General features: G+C 34.3%; 1 protein-coding gene across 3 annotated transcripts; it reads left to right on the top strand.

The window, feature by feature from the left end:
• The first annotated feature begins 241 nt into the window (after positions 1–241).
• Positions 242–10,814, top strand: lg4h5orf34 (linkage group 4 C5orf34 homolog). Of its 3 annotated transcripts, none has more exons than XM_048188721.1 (12): positions 242–630; positions 2,379–2,468; positions 2,584–3,176; positions 3,319–3,417; positions 5,589–5,709; positions 5,856–5,947; positions 7,818–7,887; positions 7,990–8,148; positions 9,217–9,338; positions 9,415–9,537; positions 9,856–9,896; positions 10,453–10,814. In XM_048188721.1, exons 1-12 carry the CDS (start codon positions 436–438, stop codon positions 10,620–10,622), a joined length of 1,875 nt encoding a protein of 624 aa, XP_048044678.1. In that variant the 5' UTR covers positions 242–435; the 3' UTR covers positions 10,623–10,814. The 3 variants fall into 3 exon arrangements, with proteins under 3 accessions (XP_048044678.1, XP_048044677.1, XP_048044676.1); XM_048188720.1 differs by having other exon boundaries at positions 2,581–3,176; positions 7,993–8,148; XM_048188719.1 differs by having other exon boundaries at positions 2,581–3,176.
• The last annotated feature ends 142 nt before the right edge of the window (positions 10,815–10,956 follow it).

Raw genomic sequence — 10,956 nt, 5'->3', positions numbered from 1 at the left:
TCCACGTTTTGATGTAAGTTAATGCTATTTATTAAAAAACACAATCGAGTCATACAATCAAATCGTACATTTCCAGTCCGTTTTATTTGTAACATTTCGGCTATTCGGCTTTTTACTAATCTTATTTTTCGTTCCATAAGTCAAATCCTCTTTTCACTCCCTGTTTTGTAAACCATAGACATGATAAAATGTATTTATTATGTCTATGTTGTAAATCGGTTCAGTCGATTCATTCAAAAGATCCGATTCGCAAGAACGATTCCATTTACGAATCGAACAGCGCATATAGTAACAACAGCAACAATTTGACAAGATTGTGGAGTTTGTGTTGCTTCAGTGATTTTTAATGATTATGTTTAGACAGTCGCAGTTAAATGATTATGTAATTGTTTTGAGTTCCAGCCGTAGCGCCTTCAGTGTCATGTTAAGAGAGTCATGTGTTCAGTTGGGTTTATGGTCATGTATGTGGATGAGTCTGTGGATGTGTTTCACGCAGACGGGCTCAGACTGCAGCTCTCACCCTGCGGATCTGAGTTCATGATAGAGAAACACTCGTCAGCCTCCGCACACCCGCTACAGTCCAGAGAGAGAGTCAGACAGAGAACAAGATTCGCCATCAGCGAGTATAAGGTACATGACATCACCCTCATAACTATCATTACTGTATCACTGTAATGCAAAACATGTTTTATCTATCTATCTATCTATCTATCTATCTATCTATCTATCTATCTATCTATCGATCTATCGATCTATCAAACTATATCTATCAAACTAAATATCTATCAAACTAAATCTATCGATCTATCAAACTATATCAAAATAAATATCTATCTATCTATCAAACTAAATATCGATCTATCAAACTATATCGATCTATCAAACTATATCTATCAAACTAAATATCTATCTATCAAACTAAATATCGATCTATCAAACTAAATATCGATCTATCAAACTATATCGATCTATCAAACTATATCTATCAAACTAAATCTATCGATCTATCAAACTATATCAAACTAAATATCTATCTATCTATCTGTCTATCTATATCCTATCAAACTATATCGAACTATCAAACTATATCTATCAAACTAAATATCTATCTATCAAACTAAATCTATCGATCTATCAAACTATATCAAACTAAATATCTATCTATCTATCTATCTATCTATCTATCTATCAAACTATATATCAAACTAAATATCTATCTATCTATCAAACTAAATCTATCTATCGGTCTATCAAACTATATCTGTCAAACTAAATATCGATCTATCGATCTATCGATCTATCAAACTATATCCATCTATCAAACTAAATATCTATCTTTCAAACTATATCTATCTATCTATTGATCTATCAAACTATATCTATCTATCAAACTAAATATCTTTCAAACTATATCTATCTATCTATCTGTCTATCAAACTAAATATCTATCTATCAATCTATCAAACTAAATCTATCTATCGATCTATCAAACTATATCAAACTAAATATCTATCTATCTATCTATCTATCAAACTAAATATCGATCTATCAAACTATATCGATCTATCAAACTATATCTATCAAACTAAATCTATCGATCTATCAAACTATATCAAACTAAATATCTATCTATCTATCTATCTGTCTATCTATCTATCTATCTATCCTATCAAACTATATCGAACTATCAAACTATATCTATCAAACTAAATATCTATCTATCAAACTAAATCTATCGATCTATCAAACTATATCAAACTAAATATCTATCTATCTATCTATCTATCTATCAAACTATATATCAAACTAAATATCTATCTATCTATCAAACTAAATCTATCTATCGGTCTATCAAACTATATCTGTCAAACTAAATATCTATCTATCGATCTATCGATCTGTCAAACTATATCCATCTATCAAACTAAATATCTATCTTTCAAACTATATCTATCTATCTATTGATCTATCAAACTATATCTATCAAACTAAATATCTTTCAAACTATATCTATCTATCTATCTGTCTATCAAACTAAATATCTATCTATCAATCTATCAAACTAAATCTATCTATCGATCTATCAAACTATATCTATCAAACTAAATATCTATCTATCTATCTATCTATCTATCTATCTATCTATCTATCAAACTAAATCTATCTATCTATATATCAATCTGTCAAACTATCTATCTATCTATCTATCTATCTATCAAACTAGATCTATCTATCGATCGATCTATCGATCTATCTATCTATCTATCTATCTATCTATCTATCTATCTATCTATCTGTTGTTTGTCTAAAGTATTTTACTCCTGTTAACATGGATTTACAGTATAAAAATAATTCACTTACTTGTTTGTCTTGTTTAGGCATTGGTATTGAATGCTTTGGCATTTAGAAACAAGTATGCAACTCATCCATATTTACCTGAAGAGCTCATAACAGTGGAATTCAACAAGGTTAGAGTGTCCTAAAGCTGTAGTAAAAGTTTACTTTTTATTAATGAAATCATGTAAATCCAGCTTAATTTCTCATTTATGCTTATTAGCTTAACCAAATGCTCATTTTCAGAAGTTCAGCAGTGCCATAACTGAGGTGGAGTGGCCTGGGTCTGACTCTTGCACCACTGGGTCACATGGAGAGATCACAGTCTGCTCTGAAGATGGACACGCTAAACTGGTTCTTTCCTCTTCTGGAGAAGAGTTCACAGTGGAGTTTATCTGTCGGTCCAGTCAAAGTGAAGAAGAGTCGTATTTACAGCTTCAAGGTCACCAACACAAAAGTACGTGTTTATTAAGTGGCTTGTCATTGAAGGGTTTAAACCTCTCTGAAGCCTCAGCGGGTGCTCAGATGAACCGTCCTGAGTCAGTTGGAAAAGGTTCCAATATGGAAAGACTGAAATCAACAAGCTCGAAGTCTGAAAAGGTGCATGTGTACACCAAAGTGATTCAGCAGTATTCCCGAGTGCTTTACCCACAGATGTGGTGCTATCCTCTGTCATTGGCTGTCAAGCATTGGGAATCACAAAAAACTCAAATTAATACTGACAATGAGCAAGACAGAAAAGGTTTAACAGATAGAGAAGATCAACAAACATCTCAAACAGGGCTGAAGACTCATCTTCCCAAACCTTTGCCTTTAAAATGTCCCTCTCCTCATCAGCACAGGTGAGGAACGCCAAACAAACACTACATACAGTCTCATCTCATCTCATCTCTCTTTGGGTTTATATATGGATCTATCAAGAACAGGTAATATTTCATCCCTAAATAAGTATGTCATCCCCAATATCGACTATGTGATGTTCAGGTGGAGATACAACACTGTGAATCCTGATTTGCTGGAACAGGACGAGGAAGTCACAGCTGAGGTGGTGAAAGTGGTCTGGTGCAAAGGCATTATATACCGGTGATTATTACGGTTTCATTTCATGTTCATACATGTCCTCATTAATGTACACACAGCACCCCATATTGACAGAAAAACACAGAATTGTTGACATTTTTGCAGATTTATTAAAAAAAGAAAAACTGAAATATCACATGGTCCTAAGTATTCAGACCCTTTGCTCAGTATTTAGTAGAAGCACCCTTTTGATCTAATACAGCCATGAGTCTTTTTGGGAAAGATGCAACAAGTTTTTCACAACTGGATTTGGGGATCCTCTGCCATTCCTCCTTGCAGATCCTCTCCAGTTCTCTCAGGTTGGATGGTAAACGTTGGTGGACAGCCATTTTTAGGTCTCTCCAGAGATGCTCAATTGGGTTTAAGTCAGGGCTCTGGCTGGGCCATTCAAGAACAGTCACGGAGTTGTTGTGAAGCCACTCCTTCGTTATTTTAGCTGTGTGCTTAGGGTCATTGTCTTGTTGGAAGGTAAACCTTCGGCCCAGTCTGAGGTCCTGAGCACTCTGGAGAAGGTTTTCATCCAGGATATCCCTGTACTTGGCTGCATTCATCTTTCCCTCAATTGCAACCAGTCGTCCTGTCCCTGCAGCTGAAAAACACCCCCACAGCATGATGCTGCCACCACCATGCTTCACTGTTGGGACTGTATTGGACAGGTGATGAGCAGTGCCTGGTTTTCTCCACACATACCGCTTAGAATTAAGGCCAAAAAGTTCTATCTTGGTCTCATCAGACCAGAGAATCTTATTTCTCACCATCTTGGAGTCCTTCAGGTGTTTTTTAGCAAACTCCACGCGGGCTTTCATGTGTCTTGCACTGAGGAGAGGCTTCCGTCGGGCCATAAAGCCCTGACTGGTGGAGGGCTGCAGTGATGGTTGACTTTCTACAACTTTCTCCCATCTCCCGACTGCATCTCTGGAGCTCAGCCACAGTGATCTTTGGGTTCTTCTTTACCTCTCTCACCAAGGCTCTTCTCCCCCGATAGCTCAGTTTGGTAGGACGGCCAGCTCTAGGAAGGGTTCTGGTCGTCCCAAACGTCTTCCATGTAAGGATTATGGAGGCCACTGTGCTCTTAGGAACCTTAAGTGCAGCAGAATTTTTTTTTGTAACCTTGGCCAGATCTGTGCCTTGCCACAATTCTGTCTCTGAGCTCTTCAGGCAGTTCCTTTGACCTCATGATTCTCATTTGCTTTGACATGCACTGTGAGCTGTAAGGTCTTATATAGACAGGTGTGTGGCTTTCCTAATCAAGTATAATCAAACACAACTGGACTCAAATGAAGGTGTAGAACCATCTCAAGGATGATCAGAAGAAATGGACAGCTCCTGAATTAAACATATGAGTGCCAAAGCAAATGGAGCGGCACTTAATATACAGAGCCGTAGTTCGCGGATAAGCTACGCAATATCGCGTTCATAATCGCAGATGAATCGCCTTCGATTATGAACGCGATATTGCGTAGCTTGTCCGCGAACTACGGCTCTGTATATTAAGTGCCGCTCCATTTGAAAGCAGGTGATGGACATTTACCGCTAATCACAGAACCGGCTTTACTGATGAGACACGCATGACAATCGCATGTGATTAATCGTGCAGCCCTAGTCAAAGCAAAGGGTCTGAATACTTAGGACCATGTGATATTTCAGTTTTTCTTTTTTAATAAATCTGCATAAATCCGTTTTTCCATATTTTAATTAAAAGTGGATTTTATCTAGTTAGGATCTGATCGTTATTCTTCAGGATTGCTTATAAATTGTATGAAACAAAATCCAATATATTTACTTTAAGATTTTTCATTGATGCATGAGTTACACACAGTCCTTAAAGGGATAGTTCACCCAAAAAAATAAAATTCTGTCATCATTTACTCAACCTACTCAACCTGTCTCAAAACCAGTATGACTTTTTTCTGTGAGACATAAAAGAAGATATTTTGATAAATTATTTTTGTCCGTACAAAAGTATTGAAGAGGTCCAATGTTTGGTTCCAGGCATTCTTTCAAATATCTTCTTTTGTGTTCCACACAAGAAAGAAAGTCATTTGGAAAGGTTGGGAAGCATGATGCCAGCATTGTAATTTTTTTGGATGAACTGTCCCTTTAAGGACTATGTTCCAAACAAACCAAGTATGCGACCTAAACAATGATGTTTTCATGTATTTTGTCTCCTTTAGTATAGTAGATGGAGTGATACCGATGGTGGAGATCTCACCTGGTGATGGTTCACTCATCAGATCCAATGGAGTTCTAGCCAATTACTTCACACATTACAAACCTGGAGCTGCTCACAGAGATGTAAGTGTGCTCACTATCAAGTCGGGTGAATTAAAGGTGCTTGGTCTCTCGAGAGGCTGATGTTGTACTGATACATACACCATTACATGAATGAATGTATGTAGATGTATGATTCAGGAGATGAGTTGATATATGTGTGTTTTCAGGCAGTGGAGTGTGTGTATTACCTGTGTGGTCTCCCACCTGACGTTCCGGGTCAGCTGTATTCTGTCCAGTCTGTTGTCACACGGGCCAGCAGGTGAGATGGGAGGTTTACTAGCATACACAGCTCACATTAAAACCAAAAGCTACAAAAGACAGGATATCAGGATAACTGATGTCATAATATTACTAAAACTTTGAGTATCCCATCTGTTCTTTTGGTGCAATAGTTTCTTCCACCACCTCTCAACAGAACATCAACCCTGAGCCATGATTTACTAAATTAATTTGTAGTTCAGTCACTAGGGGGTGATAATGAGACCCAAATTGTTGCACTGCAAAAATATTGATTAATTGTGTTTGCTAAGTCAGACATCACTGTGTTTTTATATATATATATATATATACAGTACAGTCCAAAAGTTTGGAACTACTAAGATTTTTAATGTTTTTAAAAGAAGTTTCGTCTGCTCACCAAGGCTACATTTATTTAATTAAAAATACAGTAAAAAAACAGTAATATTGTGAAATATTATTACAATTTAAAATAACTGTGTACTATTTAAATATATTTGACAAAGTAATTTATTCCTGTGATGCAAAGCTGAATTTTCAGCATCTTTACTCCAGTCTTCAGTGTCACATGATCCTTCAGAAATCATTCTAATATGCTGATTTGCTGCTCAATAAACATTTATGATTATTTTCAATGTTGAAAACAGTTGTGTACTTTTTTTTTCAGGATTCCTTGATGAATAGAAAGTTCAAAAGAACAGCATTTATCTGAAATACAAAGCTTCTGTAGCATTATACACTACCGTTCAAAAGTTTGGGGTCAGTAAGAATTTTTATTTTTATTTTTTTGAAAAGAAATTAAAGAAATGAATACTTTTATTCAGCAAGGATGCATTAAATCAATCAAAAGTGGCAGTAAAGACATTTATAATGTTACAAAAGATTAGATTTCAGATAAACACTGTTCTTTTGAACTTTCTATTCATCAAATAATCCTGAAAAAAAATATTGTACACAAATATTTTGTACAATTGTACACATTAAATGTTTCTTGAGCAGCAGATCAGCATACTAGAATGATTTCTGAAGGATCATGTGACACTGAAGACTGGAGTAATGATGCTGAAAATTCAGCTTTGCCATCACAGGAATAAATTACTTTGTGAAATATATTCAAATAGAAAACAGTTATTTTAAATTGTAATAATATTTCACAATATTACTGTTTTTACTGTATTTTTAATTAAATAAATGTAGCCTTGGTGAGCAGACGAAACTTCTTTTAAAAACATTAAAAATCTTAGTGGTTCCAAACTTTTGGACTGTACTGTGTATATATACATATAATATAGCACTAATTATATATAAAGTTTTTTTAAAAACTAAAAAATATAGTTTTTTTTTAAAAGAAATTGATGCATTAATACAGCAAGGATGTATTAAATCAATCAAAAGTCACAGTAAAGATATTTATAATGATATTTACAAAAGATTTCTATTTCAAATAAATGTTTTAACTTTCTGTTCATCAGAGAATCATAAAAAAACTGTTATGGTTTGCAAAAATTATTCAATATTCAACATTGAGAATAACAAGACATGTTTCTTGAGCAGCAGATCAGCATATTAGAATGATTTCTGAAGGATCACTGAAGACACTGAAGACTGGAGTAATGATGCTGAAAATTCAGCTTTCATCACAGGAATAAATTACATTTTGAAATATATTCAAATAGAAAGCAGTTATTTTCAATTGCAATAATATTTCTCAAAATTACTGTTTTTTTTTTTTTTCAAATAAATGCAGCCTTGTTGAGAATAAGAGATTTACTTAAAAAACATTTTAAAAATCATATCAACCAGTATCTTTTGAATGGTGGTGTATAGTTTGTGTATTCCACACTGCATTACACGAAAATAAAGAAAGAATATTTTTGTCTGTGTTTTGTTAGGATTCTGAAATGTTTCATCCAGGCCAGAAGCTCCGTGAGGGCCCCGCTCTCTTTTTACTGCTGGAAGGAGGTGTGTGTGATATCACTCTGATGGAGACTCGCTCAGTGTCCGGTGTATACGGGTGTGTGTTATGATTCGTGTATACGGGAGTTATGACGGTTCTGTCTTCAGCAGGCTGCGGTGTATGATCCTGTACGTGTGGTTCAGGAGGTGACGGTGGCAGGTACAGGATATTTCAAAGCGCTCTCAGACGGGACTGTCGAGGTCTTGTTCCTGGATGGCGTTAGGGCTCAGATGATGTGGAAGACTGACACATGTACACCTGCACAGGTACATAAACGCACTGTATGCATTTCATTAACATACAAATACACACTGATCATCAATCATCTCATCAAACTGCTTGTTTACTAATACATTTAATCAGCTTTTCATTCATTAATAAGTTGAAACAATTTTTTTATGCAACATGCTTACAACCATTCACATGCTAAGTTTTTGTTTTAAGGGAATTCAAACTCAACAATTTGTTTGCATCATTGATCAAACACAGTTGCACGATGCTGCATGGTATTTTTCATACATTAAAAATATTAGTAAAGTTTATTTGAATAGGCACAGTACAAAAACATGATTCCAGGCAACAAATGGAAAATATGTATTGTACATCGAGAGTATAGCATCTCGGGTCCCTATTATTAATATTAATATTAGTATTATGTATAGTAATATGATATAGTAAATATTGTTAATTAATTACTATTCATGATTATATTGTTGTATTTAAATAAAAATGTCATATAATTTTTCTCTGTGTTCATTTTGTGAATATGTCAGTGTTATTTTAGTATAATTGGGATTCTTTTTAATAATATTTTAAATCAGTTTTCATTTTTATATTTTCCATTTTCATTTTAATATTATTAGTAATTTTGTTATTTTATTCATTTTTATTTCAGTTTTAGTTTGTTATTTTAATTAAACTAATTAAAAATGAGAAACGTTGCCTTGGCAAATAGCTGAAATTAAAAAAAGATTATATTTTTATATTGTATTTTATTTTAAATATTTTTTATGGTTTTAGTTTCAATTTTAGTTAACTATAATAACCCTGGATTACCTTTTTTTTTTTTTTTAATATTTAACTTTTTTAAAACCTTTTTTTTTCCTATTTTATTTGTATAAAGATGCATATTAATGTATATATTAATTTTGTCATATGTACTGTTTTAGCTTTTTGGCCCAGTTCTAATCAGTATGCCAAATGCTCAATAGAGCGTAAATTAAATTACATTGGAACCATGTCAATAATAGAGTTTAAAATCCAGTATTTTTTTTTAAAGGTTATGATTTCATGATTTTTAGATAAATGTTTTTTGGATGTATTTGTGATGGCAGTGTGGAGAAATGGAGCAGAGACTCAGGACAGAAAGCAGACCATCTCACAGGTGGTGCCAGCTCAATCTGCCAGATGGGCACCAAACTCTTGTCCAAATCGAGACAGACAAAACTTTTCAAAGGTAAAGAGATTATGAAAAATTACACCAATTACTTGCATAAATACCTAGATTCCTATTTTATCTCTCTCTGTCTCAGGTATGTGTCCGCAGTAGTGCAGTGGTGTGACTGGGTAAAACAGACAGAACAGAGCATGAGCGCAGTGGGTGTGGCTCTCTCAGACTCCACCCATTCTGACACATCTCAGCCAGTAACATGCAGGTATTAAGGAACTCTTATTCCCTGTATTATCTTTATTGTAGTCATTTACATCACATGGACAATGCATATCAATCTCACTTAAAGGGATAGTTCACCCAGACATCTGCTCACTATGTCTTTCCAGGGAATTTTAAAATATAGTTATTCAGAATAATTGCTTTTCTAGAGGTTTGCAACAACAAACTTGTTTGTCTGTTTACAAAGTTTAATACATTTCAAAGTGTAAAATGAAAAATTTATGTTGTGACATGGCAAACAGAATTTTAATTTTTTGGGTGAACTATCCCGTCGTCATCCTGATTTCTTACACCCCTACAGGTCTGTTGTTTCAGAGCTGGAAAAGATCAAGAGGTTTAATTGTATCTTTTTTTGGTGACGTTATATGTGTATGCTTTTCCATTGTACTAAATGGACATATTTGACCATTGCACTTTTGTCTTGCCATGTAAAGTTAAAAGAAGTTTAAAAATTAAATCTTGACACTTTGTGGGTTTTTCTTCCCCCATTCCACTGCATCTCATGTTTTAAATGCAAAAAGTACTCGTGTGATTGGCGGTTTGGCCCTTTGTATTAAACTATGCATAAATACATGATGCTGTTTTATTCATAATTGTTTATAATTATATTTGATTTATAAACGTTATGCACTTTTTTTTGTACAGACAGTCATGTTATTTCATTGCTTTGAATAATCTATTTAATGTGGTGCATTAATATTTCACTCATTGCACCCTCTTGTGGCCTCAGGAGACAAACCAAATGCTTTTCTCCCCTAACTGAAATTATGCCTTTTAAATTTGAATATAATTCAAATATTTAAGTATAAAATTAGCGTATATGACTGTGTTGATGCACAGATTGATTATTGAGAGCAGGATGAATATGGGTAGATATTTCTTTAACACAAAGCATCAGTTTTGTTGGAGAACAGCCCCGTCCTGCGTTCTACAGCGAGATCTTTGAGCCGTGAGCGTTCTCCTGATCTGTCTGAGATCAAACTCACAGAGAACTGCATCTCTGAGGCTCTGCAGAAAACCTCCAGAGCCATACAGGACATCGACACGCTCTTATCGGACAGACCGTAGGCTTGTATGCAGACACATACAGTTCCAGAAGAGCTTCCCAAACATTGTCTGGTTTTATGAATCTTTTTCAGGGAAATGAATATGAGGCTGTATAGGACAAATATGGATCTCAATGAAATTGTCAAGAACATGTCTGGCTCATATTTGACCCCAAAATCAAAAGTCAATATAATAAAGCCTTTTTTTTTTTTTTTTTAAGAACTGTAAGCACATTTACCTTCAATTTCATTCTACACATTATGGTAGTATTTGTTGCCTTCATAACTTTTAAGAATAATTAAAAGAGATTTTAAAAAAAATATGGAAAAATTAGCATAATTATGATATTAATGTC

This window comes from Megalobrama amblycephala, linkage group LG4, assembly GCF_018812025.1.
Source record: "Megalobrama amblycephala isolate DHTTF-2021 linkage group LG4, ASM1881202v1, whole genome shotgun sequence".
Classification (NCBI taxonomy): domain Eukaryota; kingdom Metazoa; phylum Chordata; class Actinopteri; order Cypriniformes; family Xenocyprididae; genus Megalobrama; species Megalobrama amblycephala.
The sequence above is the reverse complement of the archived record's forward strand: the minus strand, read 5'-3'. Positions and strand labels throughout refer to the sequence as shown.

Coding starts and splice junctions, on each gene's coding strand:
- lg4h5orf34 (XM_048188719.1), top strand. CDS start 436: ATGTGTTCAGTTGGGTTTATGGTCATGTATGTGGATGAGTCTGTGGAT. Junction 3,418..5,588: donor TGCAAAGGCATTATATACCG/GTGATTATTACG, acceptor TGTCTCCTTTAG/TATAGTAGATGGAGTGATAC. Junction 5,948..7,817: donor GTTGTCACACGGGCCAGCAG/GTGAGATGGGAG, acceptor GTGTTTTGTTAG/GATTCTGAAATGTTTCATCC.